The following is a 19,376-nucleotide window of genomic DNA, read 5'->3' on the forward strand; positions in this document are numbered from 1 at the left end:
CATACTTCAACATCACCATGTTGAAGCAAAGCAGGGCCAGGACTGGCCTGAGCTTGGAAGGGAGACCACCTGGGAAGCACATGCAGCCACCTTGAGTTCCACAATGGGACAAAAGTGAAACAGAAATAAATAAATGTTTGATCAAGTTGGTTGTTGTTACTTATCACAAAAGTAGTATCAAGGAATGAATCTTATTGTGCAGTCACAGACCCAATAATCCAATGTAGTATAATGAAACACACTTATAGCTGTAGGACATGGAATCATGATGGGTTTCTTTCAGTGTTCGCTTTGTTCATGGGCATCTGCATTTATGGGAGGGGGTCTGTGAGGGGGTGCATTGGATGGGCTACAGAAGAAGAATGAAGAAGGGCTTACTAACTCATACTATTACGAGCTTATTATTCAAGAGATTATATAGTGAATTTTCCACTGTCCAAAAGTCAGGATAGTTCCTTGGATTTTTTTGAAGAACCCTTCAGATTGTTAGAAAGAGCAGTAAGTGCAGTGCTTTGAAGGCACTTTCCCTAATTGTGTTCCTTCAATAAAATGAAAAGTTTCAATGAAAGTTGCATTTGGCAAACAAAACATTGTTTTGCTGAGGACATTTCAGCTCTTTCTTTCCAATGCAAAAGGACTTGCTTTCCTTTTGTGCAGATCAATGTGAAGCCTGGTAGGGAAGGTGGCTCTCGGATAAGCAGGATCCAAGGACAAGGAGGATTTTTAATGTCAAAACCCACACTATGAATGTGGAGTAGAAATGGAAAATGGAGTGGCAGACAATGAAGATGCTTGGAATAGGTGGTATAGAGGGATGTGGAGAGCAATTTGAGTTCACTGTCAAATCTCTATGCAAGCTGAAACTCTGACATTTCACGCTCCAAGTTCAACAGTTATACTGTCCTAACAAAACTATATTCAAACAAGCGCATATTAGAGGAAACAATGTTCATTCACATGTTGTATTGGGAGCAGTACGTGCAAAGTATGCGCATGGGGATGTTCAGTAGCTGCCTCTCTTGGGGAAGAGAGCACAGTATGGTGGTGGCAGTGAGCAGGGAGAAGCTCGGCCACCAGGAGTGGCAGCCAGCATGCCTGCTCACTGTGCCCCTTTTCCACATTTGTCACTGTGGTTGCTGGTGACCGCAGTGGAAGGGCAAAGTGTCGGCCACAGGGAGGGGAAGCTTGGCGGTTGCAGGGCCACTTGGCTGGGCTCACTTGGCAAGACCAGGCTGAGCATGAACGGAAATCTGTAGATTTCTGAGGGATATTTTCCAACAAGGTTCATCCCAACCCAGAGAGAGAGAGATAGCTAGAGAGCTAGAGAGCTAGAGAGCTAGAGAGCTAGAGAGCTAGAGAGCTAGAGAGATAGAGAGATAGAGAGATAGAGAGATAGAGAGATAGATAGATAGATAGATAGATAGATAGATAGATAGATAGATAGATAGATATAGATAGATATGGTTTGATGTATTTACAGAGTAGGTACTCCTGTGATCAGATAGCTCTGTAAGTGTTCTGGAAACTGGATGGAAATCCGACAGGAAAGAGTGCAGCTGAAGATTTGAAACTGCTAGAATCATTTGGAGAGTTGTGCCCATCTTCGATGCGATGGACTCTGAACAGCAACCACCTTCTCATGAGAAGGAATCAGTGGAATGGGGTAAGAAAAGCCGACGGCACAGCTTGTACTATTAATTTGCTATATAACTTTCATTATTGTTTTGATCACTGTACAAGGTCCGTCTGAGAACATGCTTACAGGGTGGTGTGGAAATTGTTCGGATGATTACATTTCTCAGCCCCCATGCGAGCATGCTCATAATCTCCACTTCCTTCCCTCTGGCTCCATCTGATGATGGTCTCAGCGGCTCTCCTACTTACTCACTTAGGGATTTTATTGCATTCAGCATTCAAGATGCATCATGAATGTATCCATAAAAAGTGGTCACATACTTCCATTAACCACATCAACTGATAGGGCCTAATACAGGGGCAAGGAAGGTGGTAACCGGCTTCCTACCTCTCTTCTCTGTGTTCCCACAGCCTCTATCAGCCCTTTAATGAAATTTAAAATGCATTGTGCTATGATCTTCAAATTGCTTAATTCGCTGCAGTGCATGTTCTTGTAGGAAAATGAGGATGTGGGTACAAATAAGTGTTTGTATGTGGCTGTGGAAATCCTCCACTTTGCACTCATGATCCTAAGGTTCATGTGCCTTGGATCCCCTGTTCTCAAGTATGTTGTTGTTAGTCACAAAGTCGTGTCCGACCCATCACAACCCCATGGACAACATTCCTCCAGCCCTGCCTGTCCTCCACCATCTCCTGGAGTCCACTTAAGCTCACACCAACTGCATCAGTGACTCCATCTAGCCACCTCATCCTCTGCCGTCCCCTCCTTCTTTTGCCCTCAACTGTTCCCAGCATCAGGCTCTTCTCCAGGGAGTCCTTCCTTCTCATTAGGTGGCCACAGTATTTGAGTTTCATCTTCAAGATCTGGCCTTCTAAAGAGCAGTCAGGGCTGATCTCCTCTAGGACTGACCGGTTTGATCTCCTTGCGGTCCAAGAGACTGACAGGAGTCACATCCAGCACCACAACTCAAAGGCCTCAATCCTTCGGCGCTCAGCCTTCCTTATGGTCCAGCTTTCACAGCCATACATTGCCACTGGGAAAACCATAGCCTTGACTATACGCACTTTTGTTGGCAGGGGGATGTCTCTGCTTTTTAGTATGCTGTCTAGATTTGCCATAGCTCTCCTCCCCAGGAGCAACCGTCTTTTAATTTCTTGGCTGCAGTCCCCATCTATGGTGATCTTGGAGCCCAGGAAAATAAAATCTGTCACTACCTCCATCTCTTCCCCATCTCAAGTATGGGTGGCTGGCAATTCAGAATACTGATGAATCTCTTATGGCACTGCCCTCAACCACATCAGAATGAATGGACAACAGGCCACCTAAGTAAATAAACGATGGGACCATTGGAATGATCCACTCCTGGCTTTCAGAAGCATTGACCAACAATGCCATTGATTGTCCCCAGAGCAGGGCAGCAAAATTGCTCACAGGGACTGGCCAGTGTGATCATATCAGGCCAGTAATTTGCCATCTGCACATGCCTCCATTCCATGTCTAGGCCCAATTCAAAGTGGCCGTATCAACATTCAAAGCCCTAAACATAGAAATGGAACAGGTCAGAAGGGTTCTCCTGGGCCATCTAGTCTGACCCCCATCTCCAGCCAGTTCTGCTCATGACATGCCCACCATGTGCATGTCCAGACTGTCCTTGAACACTCTCACCAATGGGGCCTCAACCACCTCCTGTGGAAGCCCATTCCACACCCTTCCATACCATTCCACACTGAGAGCCAGTGTGGTGTGGTGGTGAAGAGCACGGGACTGGGACTCAGACGACCTGGGTTCTAGTCTCTGCTCAGCCATGGAGCCAACTGGGTGACTTTGGGCCAGTCACAGACTCTCAGCCCAGCCTACCTCACAGGGTTGTTGTTGTGGGGATAAGATGGAGGAGGAGAATGATGTAAGCTGCCTTGAGCCCTTTGTAGGAAAAAGGCAGGATATAAATCGAAAAATACATACATAAATACATACATCCTAAAATGTAAAAATTAGTTTAACATTGAATGGAAGGCCATCTGAATGGGTCTGTCTTTTCATGTTTGCCCTTTCCTCCTTTTTCTGTTGAGGACGTTGCACTGCAAACTGAAAGCCATTTGGTAACTCCTTAATCTTTATGGACTCCCTGGAGCACCATGGGGAATGTTGTTTGGTAACGGCCCTAAAAGTTCCTGGAATATTAGAAGCTATGCTGGGTCTGCCCAGGGTCCACTGGGCCCAGCACCCCCTTCAACAGCAACCCATCCGAAGCTCCCAGGAACAGTGCAGGGTCAAGCGTCCGTCACCGTTGCTGCCCTCAGTCGGGATGGCCAAGAGTTGCACTTCCATTTGTTCTCAGAAAGAATTGACCCACATGGACCACATTGAAATGCAAAAGATTTGAGATGCTGGTGGTTTAAAAGGTGAGTGCTGAAGGAAGCAAGCCTAGAACTTTCCCCGTACCTGCTGCTCAGCAACGATATTCAGAGATGATAGCAGCAACCAGTGTCCCAAACCATCATCTTCAGACACGACTCCAAAGTCCGAAGGAAAGGATTCAGTCCCAGAAAGGAATTGAGAGATGGCTACTTCGCCAGAGAAGGGTTCCCTTCTATCCAGAGAAGGCCTTGTTATGATCCTCAGATTTGAAAGGTCTCAGGCCAGGAAAGAAGCAGCTTGCCCTGACCCTCTGACAATGTGACAGCCTGAGACTGCTTCAGAAGACCAAGCCCTTTTAAGGCCCCATGTCTCAGTAGAGGGAGAGGCAAGGCTACCCACCCTGAAGGTTTGCAACTTGCAGTTTAAGCTCCATGATTGCTCTGACTATTGTTGGAACACCAGGCAGACAGTGACCGGGTTTGAATGCCATGACAAGCAATTGTGAGGTTTTACCATTGTGGGCTTGTCATGTTGTGGCATTTCACACTGGTTTATGTCTGCTTGCTCTCACGATTGTACTTTCTGAATGCAGGAGCTCCATTTTTCCATTCATGGTGGAGGAAAAAACCACCATAGAGTCCTGCATAAAGAGTGGCAACAACAGTAGCCAGTCCAGGCAACTGCTCTGGAGTCATCGCATACACAAGCCATATTACTACTGGCTGAGTGCTGTACCTGTCACCTTCTTTATTTTCTGAGACAGTGAGAGAGCATGTCAATGCATGGAGGGAAAAGGAGTGAATCATGGGGGCAGGGGGACCTCTTGGGGGCTGGGTTGACTAGGAAGCATTAAAGAGGTGGAGGTACAATTAGAAGGTGGATAATGTAGGACATGCCTCAAAACCTCAGCAGACCAATTGGGAAGAGGCAGCTGAGGTTGCTGGGAACAATGCAGCCCGTGAGGGTTGCTGGGATGGGTGGCAAGAATAGGATCACGGAGGGGGAGCAGAAAATGATGGAGTCAGTCAGGGTACGTAGTTGTCTTTTAGGACAAATGGGGCAAGCTACCATCAATCATGACAACTCCCTACCTCTGCTTGTCATGAGGTAGAAACTGGGACAACCTGTCTGACTTCTAGCCCCAACTCCTTTTGGATCCGCCTGTAGTGTTGATCTTCCTGCAGAATCTCACCTGATCCCCGCTCAAGCTCTGATCCATAACAGTAACCTGTGACCCATCAGAACCCACGGCCTGAAATGATTCAGGGACACTGTACCTGAACATGGGGTTTTCATATGGACATCCTAACTAACAGCCATCAACAGCTGTTGCCTTGGAATCCGTCTAAGCCCCTAATGGCTACTAGCCTCATGACCTTCTGTGGCAATGAATTCAGCTAAGTAATCAAAAGTGGGCACGATCTCCTCAGGCATATGGGCCAGATGTGGCCCTCCTGAGGTCCTCTGTGGCCTGTTGGGTTTTCCCAGATCATTATTCCCCAGTTTTCCAACTGCCAATTGCTCATGGATAGCTCTGCTTGTGTCTTTTTGCAATGTTAATGCCTCTTGTGGCTTTAAGTAGAGATGAATGGTTGTTGTGATATCTATTACAATTTGCCTTTGTTCTGTCCACCATGCATCCACACATTTCTGGGCTCTGGTTTTTTGTGTGTGCATTTTTAAAAATTATTATTCTGGGTGTATGCCTTTTTGCACTTGGATCTGGATGATGGATATCGAGATGGAATAGTAAAGCATTAAATTTAATCCTAGTGATGTTTAACTGAAGTCCCTTTGATTTATATGGGTCTGCTCTAAGCATGGCTAAGCCCGGGTCCAACCTGAAGTCCAAAACACCTGGTGGGCTTCAAATTCCATTCCTGGTGGGCCAATGCTCAGGCATGCTGGCAAACCAAAACTTTCCCAAGTTGGGGAAGGCTGCCATAACATTAAATGTATCTTACATTATTACCTGTTAAGCATTACAGCTGACTGTAATGTCATGTAATTACGTTGTTGTGTATGTACCATTCTAAGCTACTTGGAAAAAACACGATACACAACCATCTTTAAAATATACTCCATTAAAAGCACCACATTCACTACAATGCCCAAACAGCATTACTTCTGAAATTCACATTGAGATTTTGCAACACTTAAAACAGATTTTTCCTGCCACTTTAGCAAAACATCTCCAGAATATTAGAAAGACCAGGATGGGCACCACCTGTGCTTTGGCATGTACCACATTTACAAAAGGGATAGGCTGATGTTAATTACATGCAAGCAAGGTAAAACTTAACTGCACAGGATACTTCCAGTATTTACTGAAACTTTAAAAATACCTTTATAAGAATACTTATTTTAGGGAACAGCCGGGACAGCCCACAACATTTGCTGCCCGAGACAAAGAGCAAGATGGCGTACTCTTCCATTGCAGGCACAGAAAACAAGTGGGTTGAAACTGAACCTCATTTCAGCACTAGCAACAGTACAGACTTCTCCATTCCAGGCAGTTTTAGTGGCCATAGGCCAGGCTGTGAGGCACTCATGGATCTGTTCTCTTGAAGAACAGAAGAGCTGGGAGACTGACGCTGCCACATCCTGGAATCTGCCCTCTGAGGCATAGCCTCACGTTGCCTTATAATAGGGCCGGTCCTGAGCATCATTTTGGAGTAAGAATGATAATTCAGAGGCATGACAGTCCATGTTGCCAAATGCTGGGAAGGCGCTAAAATCAGTTGATATTAATTGGTTGTCCTACCACAGTCTTCTCCAATGTCAGCAGCACTTCTGCAAATCTGTCGTGTGCACACTTGTGTGTGTATCAGCTTTCCTTGGGTGTGCATAATCTCCAGCCCCCAAGCTGCCACCATATAGGGCTCAGGAGAATGGGAATTGCCCGTCCCAATGGTCCTAAATGTTTGAAACAAGATCTTGTGCCTGATGAAGTGAACTCTAGTGCAGGAATGTTGATGCTGTCAAGCACTTGTTGGTCTTCAGTGGACCACAGAACTCTTGACTGGGAGAAGGAGAGAAACATTAACATTTCTAAAGAAGTATTTTGGGTTCTAATACTGTCAATCATTGCCAGCTCATGACTGAGAGCTTTACCATTAGGCAATGAAATGAACGTTAAATAAATATAGATTTCAGGCCAGCCACTGAGAGTCAAGGGAGTGGTTTGTAAAGGCTGAGGTTGGAGCAGATGCTCAAAGAGACAATATATTTTAAAATATTCCAAAGAATCAATCAAATGAAATGACCACCAAGAGTACACCCAGTTGATAGATTCCTAGATTTCAATTTTAAAAGGAGTTAAAAATGAAGCTAGTGGTGCTTCAAAGGCTGTCACAAAGGGGAAGGTCAAGATCTCTTCTTGCTGACGCCAGAGTGCAGGACACAGAATAATCCATTCAAGTTGTGACAACCCAGATTCAGGCTGGACACCAGGAAAAGTTTCTTCACTTTCAGAGCAATACCACAGGGGAACCAGCTGCCTAGAGAGATGGTGGGCTCTCCCACACTAGAAACATTCAAAAAGAAACTGGACGGTCCTCTGAGTGAGATGGTGTGACTTGGTGTCCTGCAACAGCAGGGGGTTGGACCTGATGGCCTTCATGGCCCCTTCCAGTTCTACTATTCTATGATTCTATGATACTGAAGTTGACTGAAGCTGGTGTTTTATACTGAATATCTGAATTCTAAAATATGTTCACATTAATTATACAAATGTTTAAGATTACTTTTAACCTTTGAAATTTTAAAACTTAAGAAAAAGTTGCATGTCTTATGTTTTAAAAGTTAAATCTCTAGAATTTATAAACTGGATGCACTATCAGTGGTCATTATCTCTGCTTTTGGAGTGCTGTAGCATGTACAGTGCATTGTCTGCATGTCAGTGAATGCAGTGTTTTAAAGTGGAGTAAGTATTAATGCATTCTCTTCCATGTTAAGGCTGTGCAATGCTTGGGAGTGTTCACACTATATTCAGGACATCCCTTGTGCCAAACGACTGGAAATAATCCAAAACTGGACAATTTCAGTTGTGCAGTGAAAGTATCTTTTGCAAAGGTTGTTCAGCTTTTTAATAAAAATCAAACTGCACACACTCACACAGAGATGTATTTGCTATTAGCTGCATCCTGCTCAAATCTAGAGCCTTCTCACAGGCAAGACTTAGAAGCCTGTCACAGTGACACCATCCAAATATTACCTTTAGAAGTGGATAGAATCATTCCTGATTCATACGGGCACAGAAAGAGTGCCTCACACTTCCCCTAACAATCAAATGTGATAGCAAAAGTATGCTTTGCACAAGCAGCGAAGTCCTAAAGAAGCTGCTCTTGTTTTTGCCAGAAATGGCTTGAAAGTCATGCGTGTTCAACAAGGTCTCCAAACTGAACCACTGAGGTAGCTTACACCAAGTCTAGTTTCATGCCATTGTTAGAGGTTTTATCCAGAGTCTCCATCACCAAAACTTGTGTTTTGTCTGCCCAGTTTCCCTTCTGAGCTGACCTCCCTGCCACAGCTGATGTCAGACGATGGCCTGGCTGCTGGGGGGGAGCTGCTGGTAGAACAGCATTGCTTTTTCCCCGTTGGGAATACGTTTCCCGCAGCATGACATCCCCCAAGCAAAGCTGAAGCCGGAAGGCTGCCTGGAAACCTCGGCGGAAGTTTTCATTGAAGAAGCCATAAATGATGGGGTTGACGCTGCTGTTGAAGAAGGCTAACCAATGAGCAAAAGGGTAGACGTAGATATTGATGATGTACAGCTGTCTTTCGCTCAGCTCAGCATAGTCCGAGAGCATGGCCAAGGTCCACAAAGGCAGCCACGAGAGGATGAAGAGCAGTGCCACAATGATCAGCATCTTGATGACCTTCAGCTTCTTCTTGTAGACAGAGTGGCGTTCTTGGCCTTGCTTCCCACAGGCAGGTGTGGCGATGTTGAAAAGAGTGATCCCTATCCGAGCATACATGATGACAATGAGAGAAAGAGGAGCCAGGTAGATGTTGGCAAAGAGGACCGTGGTGTAGATCTTCCGCATGTCCTGGTTGGGCCAGGCCTCCCGGCACCAGTAGACAGGGCTGGTTTTGTTGCCGTATCCAAGCACCACTCTATAATTCTCTTCTTCTTCCACCTTCAGCATCACTGCCGACGGACACATGATGGCAACCGCCAGAACCCAGATGACGATTATGATCACCACGGCTGTCCACAGAGTGAGCTTCTGCTTAAATGGATAAACAATGGAGCGGAACCTGGGAGGGAGAGAGAAGACACGATTGTTTGCATCTCAGATTTCAGAACAGCAAGAAAGGAAGGGAAGCATGGGAACCAGTATGGTGCAGGGAAGCAGGAATTAGGAAAACTCAAGCTCATCCAGGTTCTCCAAATTCCACCTTGAACTCCACATGTCTATAGAAGACGTGTGTTTTGGTCAAAGTAGATTTGAGTGTGTTGTTTCATGGACTTTTTCCAGATGTACATCTTTTAATGTAATTTTGTCGTCCTACAAATGAGCACAAGTCCAGAACTTGAGTGGACAAAGGTCTGAGTAGGGCTTCTGTTAGTCAGAGGAGGGATGCCTAATCCCACCTTCACAAGAAACAATTTTCCTTGCAGGGTGCCCCTTTATGGAACCACAAGTGTTCGTATCACCCCATTGCTGGGCTGTTACGTTGCTTTTTGTGTGTGACTTCTTCCCGTTGTTGCACACAGTGCTATTGCTGGCTGGGGCTGGGATGAAGGCTGTGCAGCTGGTGACCTCCTTCCACACTGGCTGCAGTGTCTGGCATGGAAGCAGGATCCTGCTTGCACGGAGCTTGAGTCCTGAGGAGCACAGTGCATACACGGGGCAGGCTAGGCAGCATGCCAGTTCAGGGGGGCCAATGGATTCCCACGCCCAGACCAAACTCTCCACACACCCCTATTGTGGACCATGAATTTTTGCCAATGTTGGGTGAGAAGAACAATCCAACTGGCATTTTCGCCTTGACTGCCAGGCTTCCAACAGAGTCCTACCTGTCCACTGCAATGGCCACCAAAGTGAAGACAGAAGCCGAGACCGATATTCCCTGGACCATCCCATTCATCTTGCAGACAATATTGCCAAAGGGCCATCCTGGAACAGAAACCATCCCATTAGATGAAGAGATCAAAACGATGTTCACTTTGCATCAGCACGGAAGGACACGGAAGGCCCGCCTAGGTGTGATGGGAGGAGCCACCTCTGTTGAGTGCTGGGCTGGTCTTCCTGATGCAAAGAGCCCGGGGTCGGGGAAGGGTTTGATCACTACATGAAAAGGAGGTGCTCAAGTGAGGGGTGTCTTTGGAATTTACTTTAAAATGTGGGAATACTTCCCTCTGCGCTTCAAGGAGTGGATCAGTGGGGCTGCCCTGATGGATCAATGATGATTTTTGTTCTTAGCATTTCAAAAATCAAAGGTGTTCTTCTCCCCTCACTTGGGCACCCCTTTTGATGTAACGATTAGACTCTCTCCCCACTGGCATTATGCATCAAGAAGGCGAGTGCTACATTCAACATCAGTGGCTCCTCCCATCACATGCAGGTAGGCCTTACATGTCCCGCTTGATGGGAGTTGCATGAACAGGTTCTGAAGTCAATGGGTTGCATCAGTCAGGATTTAATTGATGTCCTTCAATGAGACCCAAGTTCAGCTTTCTGGTATTGAAACTCCCATCATCTGTTTCCTGCATAGTCCATGGTGAGGGTTGGTGGGAGCTGCAATCCAACCACATCTAGAGAGACATGGGTTGCCACCCACTGAATTGCAACAACCCAAAGCAAGGCCGAGATGCAATGTCATGATTTCTTTGCAATTTATTTTTAAAGATTGAGAGTATTTACTTCTGTTCTTTGAGGAGAAGCCAGGGCTGGATCTAAGAAAGTTGAAGTTGGATCTCATGGAATAGGACATCAATTAAATTGTGACTGGTGCAAGACACTTGACTTCAGCGGGACTCGTTTTCAGTCTCATTCTAATTCCATATGAACAAAGTATTTACCCTATAAAGACTAGGGATGAGAGATACTGAAGTTTGCCAAAGATTCTCCAAACATCAGCTCACTGATTTATTTATTATTTATTTATTAAAACATTTCTATGCCTCTCCTTGATTTGACTCATGTTTGCAATTACATTTCATTTTGTACAAACAAGAAAATTGTGCAGCAAAATCCCAAATTTGCATAAATATTATCCATAGGTAAAAGCACGGGTGATTTAAAAGTTGCACATCTTGAGAAAATTGTGCACCTTTCAAGTAACACATTATATAAACATGAACACAACTACGGGGATTCACAAACTTTTTCGGAGAAAATACAGTCCCATTCACATTCACACGTGAGATTGTGAAGAGGCTGTTTCGAGTGCTTTGTGAACTGAACTGAACTTGTCCCTCCTATAGATGCAGCAATTCAAAACAGCGCAGCCCTTTGCCTGAGTCTCGCTTGAACCTGCAGGCCACCCTGCAAAGTTAGTCTCCAGGCATCACAAACCCTGACAGGACTTACCAGATATGATGCTATCCAGCAAGGTGGTGGGCATGCAAAATATCCCCACCAGCAGATCGCTGACGGCAAGATTCAGGATGAAGAGATTGGTGACGGTGCGCATGTGCTTGTTGCGCAGGATGATAAAGCACACCACTCCATTGCCGATCATGCACGGGAGGAAAATGAAAAGATAGGATATGATGAAGACTGCGGCTACCAGAGGCTGGTGGAGGTAGAAGTCCACATAGAAAACGTTGGTCACCGTATCACAGGTGCTGGTATCTCCACCACTGCAATTTCTCGCAGGTGGTGCATAGACTGAAGAACTGAGCTCCAGAGTTTTCACATCCATGTTCAGAGGTGCCTTCAGGAGAAAGAAAACAGGTTCAAGGATGGAAAGGTCATGATCAGGCAAAGCGGGGGCAGTTCTGTTCAAAGCTGGCTCATGTCCTTTGGGCGATCTAAAATTTTTACCTTGGCCAGTTTTTGGATGCCTTTCGTTTTTGTTATTCAGTGTGCATCTTATGATAAACCTATCACAACAGGGTGGGCTTTGGTCATTCATAGCTTTATCATTTGCCTGTTAAGGAAGGAGGGGCCCCCACCTGTCTGGAAAGCTGGCCATGTTCAGCAAGCTTGGCCACTTTCCATCCCACATTCCTTGCACACACACCTTAAAAACACCTTCAGGACCAGGGATGGTGTCTCTGGGAGTCCTTCCCACACTTACCAACAGGCATGAGTTGCTTGGACCAGGGTTCAGTGGCATGTGTGACATGCTGAAGGTGCCAGCGCTTGTCCCATTTCTAGTCCAAAGGTCCAGGTAGCGGAGGACACCCCCAGGCCTGGAGAACCACTGCCAAGCACACTAGGTGCCACTGGACAGGACACACCAGGAACTTCTGTGCCCGACGTTGCTGCCATCACCACCATGCCTAAGGGAAGAACCACAGTGGTCACCAGAAGCCACTTCAGTATGGAGCCACGCGGGGTGACATTTTAAACACTACCTTTGTGTGTCAGTGGTCTGACCCAATCAGACACTGCCATGGGGTGGTGTGCAGCTCCTGAGGGCACCACAGGGTTGCAGGGGTGGTCTTCTCACTTGTCTACATTGACATTGCAAGCCAGCTTGTCCCCCACCCTCACACTTCCAAGACAACAGGCCATTTTCGGGCAAAAGCCCTTCATTCTCCAGTAAGCACAACCAACAGAGAATGAGTCTCAGACCGTGCACAGAGCAGTCCATTGAACCCACCCTAGCAGGAATGCCCAAGCTTCCTTTTGAGTACCTCTGGGCCCCCTTCCTCCAGGATGGCCCCTTTGAAGTTGGGCAAGCCTCTTCTCAATCCATTGCCACTCTAGTGTTGTGTGTGCACATTCTGGCAAGATTCTCAAATGCACACAAGAAGGTGACCATTTTGGCAAGACAGTTCAGCCCCTGAGAGTTGAGACTTTGCATCTCTTTCTCTCTCTCTCTCTCGCTCTCTCTCTCTCTCTCATCCCCCACCCCAAAAAACCACACCCTGCCATTTTCCACACTGTTGCATCCCTTTTCACTGTCCTTCATGGAGCTTCACCACATTTTTAAGAGGGTCCCTCTTTCTGATAGTGGCATGTTTCAGGTTATCAAGGACCAGCTAGAGAATTGGCTGGCATCATAATGCCACCTAGCCAGTTGGGTTGGACTATACAAGGACATCACAGAGTCAGATCAGAGTGAGGGCAATACTTTATGCCCATAATGTGTCATTCGTAAAGCATCTAACATTTTCTAAGAATTACAGTGTTTAAAAAAAAGACAGCATCTGCCCTCCACTTTACAAACCAATAGACATGACAAAAGGAAAGAAGGATGGTGAAGGGGAAGAAAGGTGACCAAATATGGACAGCATTTCTTAAATTTATAAAACTGATTTTATAGTGAGGAATTAGTAAGGTCACTGAGATGCCCTTTGGTCTGAGCCCAGGCTGAAGGAGTGGACATCAAGACCTCATTTCTTTCAAAATTATAATTAAACATCAAAAAGACCATGTATTTATAAACAATTGCTTAAATATGATACTGAGACTCAACAAGTTAAAATATGTATGATGTGTTGGATGCAGAATATTGAAGAAAAAATACTGCCTTACCAATGGGAAGTCTTATGGATGAAGGATAAAAGAATTCACTGCATGCCAAGCATTAAGAGAAAATTGGTATAAGATGTACTTACAGTGGTATATTACTCCAAAACATACACAGAAAATGGATAAGAACTATAATGAAACATGTTGGAAATGTGAAGAGAGAGACTGAACATTTAAACCATATGTGGTGGACATGTGATAAAAGATTTTAGAAGCAGACAGATGCAGAAAAGACTTTAAATTGACTTTCCAATGAATGCCAAGAATATGTTATTGAGCATTGTGCCAGAGACTATTCCAAAGATTAAATCAGTACTATTTATGTAACAACAGTGGCAAGAATAATAATTGCTTCAAAGTGGAAAGCTGAAGATTGTCCAGCTGTTGAAGATTAGAAAAACAAGCTTGCCAAGCACACAACAATGGCAAAGCTAACTAATTATATCAACAGAAGGCCAGTTAAAGAATTCACTCAAAGATGGAAGGCTTATTATGAGCAATTATATAACTGTTAAAGAAAATACAGTTTTTATGAATGTCTGTGATTACCATTCAAAATCAAAGCAATGCTATAATTTATACCTAATTTCATAGACTAGAGAAATTTCTGATTGAGAATTGAATGGCTTGGATGGAACACTGGCTGACAGAGATTTTCACTTAATTATAAATGTGTTTAAATGTTATTATTGCATGCTAAAATTTGTGAAATGGCCCTTGGCACCTTCTTTTCTATATTTTTTCTTCTTTTTTATTGTACTTCCTGAAAATAAATTTCAAAAGATTTGGAAAAAAGGCCTCACTTCTTCCTAGGGTAGCCACTTAAAAATCAACAGAAAAAAACAGCATGTATCCATTAAAAATAAGAACAATAATGAACGCTGTATACGGTTTTGTATAAATTCCCATGTGGTTATTTCTGTGCGCGGATGCACACTGACTTACTGCTCCATACTTTCAGAAATAAAGAAGAAACATTTTGTTTTATTTTTGGGGCTCTGCTTGGCTTATAAAATATCTCCACTGTGTGATCTGAATACAGTATGAGCCATCTTTGCCCAGAGAGACTGAAGAATCATCTTGATCTCAGAGCTGTTCTTCCTTTGTATTTTCTTCCTTACCATCTTAATTCAGTTCCGGACCTTTGTGTGAGAAGAGCAAGAAAGAACAAGCATTTTCATCCTCCCGCGGTGCTAATGAAAGCACAGGCATAGAACAAAACAGGATGGAAAGGGCTAAATTACGGTGTGGAAGTAAGAACTCGGTCATTTAGATCAGAAGGCACTGCCTGGGCTAAGACAACCCGTAACGCACACTCAAGGGCTGAGCATGAATAGAGTGTAGGTTGTCGTTGGAGGGTGGTTGGTAGGTGAAATGTCATTCATTGTGCTGTCAGAACCCAACCGCTCTGACAAGCCACAACTTGCTAACTGGGAACAATCAGCCATGAAGGGAACAACCAGGGAGCTGTTTACCTTGGTTTGCTACCTCAACTGGGGCCAGGCAACGAGATAGCCCCTGCTTCAGCAACCCACAATTCAATGCCAACCCACACTCGATCCATGCTTATGAGGAGCAGGTGTCCTTGTGTTGTCTGAATGCAGTTGAACAGCACAATCCTGTTCCCGGTGAGCAGAGAAATAAGGTAGTGGTTTCAGGCAACATCTCAGGCCTGTGGGTCCCATCTGATGCCCCCTCCCAGGTTCCTGGAATACCCACTTCCTTGTCCCCTGACTGCCAATGGCTTGGCAGTTTCCTGGCTGTTTGCATTTTCCCCATTGGAACGGGGAGAAGTGCCCCTCCTTGGGGCTCAGGTGCTAACAGTAAGAGCCCAGAGCTAATATATCTAGGCAATGTAATATTTGGGCTCTGCCCTTTCAGCTTTTGCCCCCTTTGAAACATGGTTTCCATAAGCACCTCCAAAACCGAATTCACCCCATGGGCTGAGAGGAGTTCTGCACTCCCGGGGTAAGGGCAAGGCTGGGGACTTCGGTCTGCAGGAAGCCTGAGTCCTGTGAAAAGCCAAAGGTGTGTTTACCATAGAATCAGAGAATAGAGCTGGAAGGCGGCAGAGGTCATCAGGTCCGACCCCCTGCTCCGTGCAGGACAAGTGAAAGTATGCATACCAGGTGGCTGTTCACCTGTTGTCTCCAGGGCGAGAGAGCCCATGACCTCCCTCGGTCAAGGGTCCCATTGTGCTACTGCTCTGACAGTAGGAAAATTGCCCTGCTATCTAGCTGGAACGCGGCTTCCTTTCCCTGCGGTGGCGCCCCATCTATGGAATGCGCTCCCCAGAGTGGTCCGCCTGGCGCTGTCGTTATTTGTTTTTCGGCGCCAGGCAAAGACCTTTTCATTTAAAACTTATTTTAATTGCAAATTTATTGGATTTATTAGGATTTTAAATTAGCCGAGAATGCACCGGGGGGTTTAAATTTTTTTTCTTCTTTTAAATGGTTATATTGTTACTGTTTATGTTTTTTTTTTTTTTTTGGTATTTTTTGTGAGCCGCCCCAAGGCTTTGTTGCGATGGGGGGCGGCATAGAAATGTTTTAAATAAATAAATAAAACCTGAGCCCATTATTTCGTGTCCTGCACTCTGGGATGACTGAGAAGAGACCCTGGTCCTCCTCTGGGTGCAGCCTTCAAGGGCCTGCAGTGCGCTGTCCTACCTCCCCTCAGTCTTCTCTTCTGGAGGCTGAACACGCTCCGTTCCTTGCATCTCCCCAGAGGGCTGTTTCCAGTCCCCGATTCGGAAATGACGCTTCTCTTAATGCAGCCCAGAATAGCACTTGCCCTTTTCGCAGCCGCATCACATGGTTGACTCATACTCTACCTGTGACCTGCAACAGTCCCAAGATTCTGCTCACTTGCACGATTGTTAGCCAAACGTCTCCCATCTTGGAACGATGCATTTGCTTCCTTTTTTTTCCCCTAGGCCCTTTCTTGTTTCAGTTGCTGTCTCCCTCAGAAAGATGTTTTATTCATTAAAATAAGAAAAATAATGAGATTGAGCCGACATATGAGTTGCTACCCTAAAAGAAATTGAGATAATTGGTAAACGCCTAGAGGCTGGTGATGGGCTGGTGGGTGTGGGATTTCATCTCACAATGTGTGCATTTGATAAGGGTATCTGCTGAAGTTCATAATTAGCTGCAGAGACAGAAATGGGCAGGAGGCGGAAGGTGAGAGCATTTAGGTTTTAAGATTACTAATTTAAAAATAATTTGACAAGCCGAGTTCAGAGTTTCCTGTCAAAGCCAAGCAGTGCTTTTCCATCCAGCCGCAGCTAGCAAGAAGCCACAAGGCAAACACATTTAAATCAAGGAAATTTAATTTAAACAGAACAAAGATCAATTTCACTCAATGATTTCAATCAGCTCTCCCATTTTGAAAGCTGTTATTGTCTTCAGAGCGTGCACCTGCATGCCAGTGGGTTGCACTGAAAGATTTAAAGTATATCTGCTTGCAATCAGTCTCTCTTAAGTAGGACCATAACAGAACCCATTTTCCAGGAAGTGGCTAAGTCTTTTCCTTGGCAAAGCTGCAAATCCATTCAAAGTTTCACAAATAAAAAGAAGTTATTCTGTATCCGTACAGACAGGGGCTACAGTATTCATCCAAGCCAAAGAGTTGTGCTTGCTACATTTGATTACTTCTACAATTCAAGCTTCACTGAAGTTGCACTTCCCTTTCATATATGAAACACTAGGAGAAATTATTTGTTTGGGTTTGCATTTTCAGATAAACACACAAACTGGAGCTCGGTTATCCTCTGAAATGCACACTTCACCAGATTTTGCAATATTCTCCTGTCAAAAGTTGAGGCAAAAATACATAGCTGTTGGTACATACAAAAATAGATACATAGTTTGCAATTAAATCTATGCATGCCGTTGACACATTTACTTGCAAAACTATAAAAATATGAGGCAAATCGCTAACAAACTGTCCGCACTGGGCGTAAAGGGCAAAAAATGCACACTGAAGTATACATTTGGTGCATGGATGCTTAAAAATACCCTAAGTGAAGATTGGAAGTGTTATCCAAGTATGAGACAAACTGAAATTCAAAAACAGAGAAACAGAAAGGAACAGAAATGGCCAGATTTGTCCATTCCTAAACAACATCAGTGCAGATGAAAGAGGAGAGCACAAAAGTTGGCTTGAAACTCAACATTAAGAAAACTAAGATCATGGCAACCAGTCCTCTCACTTCCTGGCAAATAGATGGGGAAGAAATGGAGGAAGCGAAAGATTTTATTTTCCTGGGCTCCAAGATCACTGCAGACGGGGACTGCAGCCAAGAAATTAAAAGACGCTTGCTCTTGGGGAGGAAAGCGATGGCAAATCTAGACAGCATACTAAAAAGCAGAGACATTTTATTTTACTATTTATTTATTAAAACATTTTTATGCCGCCCCATTCGCCAAAGCCTCAGGGTGGCTTACAACAAACAAACATCACCCTGCCAACAAAAGTGCGTATAGTCAAAGCTATGGTTTTCCCAGTTGCAATGCATGGCTGTGAAAGTTGGATCATAAGGAAGGTTGAGCGTCAAAGTATTTAGGCCTTTGAATTGTGTTGCTGGCGGAGACTCCTGAGAGTCCCTTGGACCACAAGGCGATCAAACCGGTCAGTCCTAGAGGAGATCAACCCTGACTGCTCTTTAGAAGGCCAGATCCTGAAGATGAAACTCAAATACTTTGGCCACCGAATGAGAAGGAAGAACTCCCTGGAGAAGAGCCTAATGCTGGGAACAGTTGAGGGCAAAAGAAGGAGGGGACAGCAGAGGATGAGGTGGCTGGATGGAGTCACTGAAGCAGTTGGCTTGAGCTTAAGTGGATTCCGGGGGATGGTGGAGGACTGGAAGGCCTGGGGGAATGTTGTCCATGGGGTCGCAATTGGTCGGAACCTACTTCGCATCTATCAATAACAACAAACATCAGGGGCTTTCCAGTGCAGGGTTTGGGGGTGTTTCATGTCAGTCCCCCATTTCTGTGCAATTAAACCAGAATAATATATTATTATTATCATCAAAATATTTATACCTCCCCTTCATGTCCCTTGAAGGCAGCTTTCAAGAGGGCTTTCCACTCGTAGCTCTTGTGAACAGGTGCCTCCATCCTTCTTTTCCCCTCCAGCAGATTCAGAGGAAACTTCAGAAACACAGTCTTTTTATTAAATCGAGCAGGTTACAGAATGGACTGAATCAATATAGTGTTCTATTTGAGAAGTGGGAGAAGCATCTGCCCATGTAAAGAGTGCATCCAAACTGAAACTTCCCCTCCTTCCCTCCCTCTCAGGAGAAATTCTGGTTCTACCTTCAGGTTGCTTCTGCAGCTTTGTAACTGGCCCACTTGCTTCACCTGCTTTATCTCGAATGGGTCAAGGAAACCCCTGCATCCCCTGCATTCCAGGTCTGAAATGTCTCCCTGCTTTTCTGAAATGGGCTGTTTCTCCTGCCCTGTCTGAGACTCTTCACTGGGTAAACTTGAAGCTGTCCATCATCTGCCCACCTCTGCCACTCTGCTTCCTCCTCAGAATCAGATGGATCTGTCCAAAGAGATTTGAGAGCTGGGTCCTCTCTCTACCATTGAAAACAAGAAGAGGAAGAGGAGGAGGAGAGGAAGAAGGAGGAGGAGAAGAAGACAAAGACGATGACGACAAAGAAGAGGACAATGAAGAAGATGAAGTAAAAGCAGCAGGAGGGTGCAAATCACGCAGCA

General features: G+C 45.1%; 1 protein-coding gene across 1 annotated transcript; it reads right to left on the reverse strand.

Annotated features, from left to right (window-relative positions):
- Positions 1-8,412: 8,412 nt before the first annotated feature.
- NPFFR2 (neuropeptide FF receptor 2) lies at positions 8,413-11,869 on the reverse strand. The gene is made up of 3 exons (XM_044428474.1): positions 11,536-11,869; positions 10,020-10,119; positions 8,413-9,256 (listed from the first exon to the last, which is right to left on the reverse strand). The coding sequence occupies exons 1-3, from the start codon at positions 11,867-11,869 to the stop codon at positions 8,413-8,415; spliced, it is 1,278 nt and encodes a 425-aa protein (XP_044284409.1).
- Between the last annotated feature and the right edge of the window lie 7,507 nt (positions 11,870-19,376).

This window comes from Varanus komodoensis, unplaced genomic scaffold (assembly GCF_004798865.1).
Source record: "Varanus komodoensis strain SLA01 unplaced genomic scaffold, ASM479886v1 scaffold2, whole genome shotgun sequence".
In the NCBI taxonomy this organism is placed as follows: domain Eukaryota; kingdom Metazoa; phylum Chordata; class Lepidosauria; order Squamata; family Varanidae; genus Varanus; species Varanus komodoensis.

Bases quoted from the DNA above. Each gene is read 5' to 3' on its own strand.
- NPFFR2 (XM_044428474.1), bottom strand. From the start codon at position 11,869: ATGGATGTGAAAACTCTGGAGCTCAGTTCTTCAGTCTATGCACCACCT. The intron at 10,120-11,535 runs GTAAGTCCTGTC...TTTCTGTTCCAG, and splicing joins GCTGGATAGCATCATATCTG to GATGGCCCTTTGGCAATATT. The intron at 9,257-10,019 runs GTAGGACTCTGT...TCTCCCTCCCAG, and splicing joins GTGGCCATTGCAGTGGACAG to GTTCCGCTCCATTGTTTATC.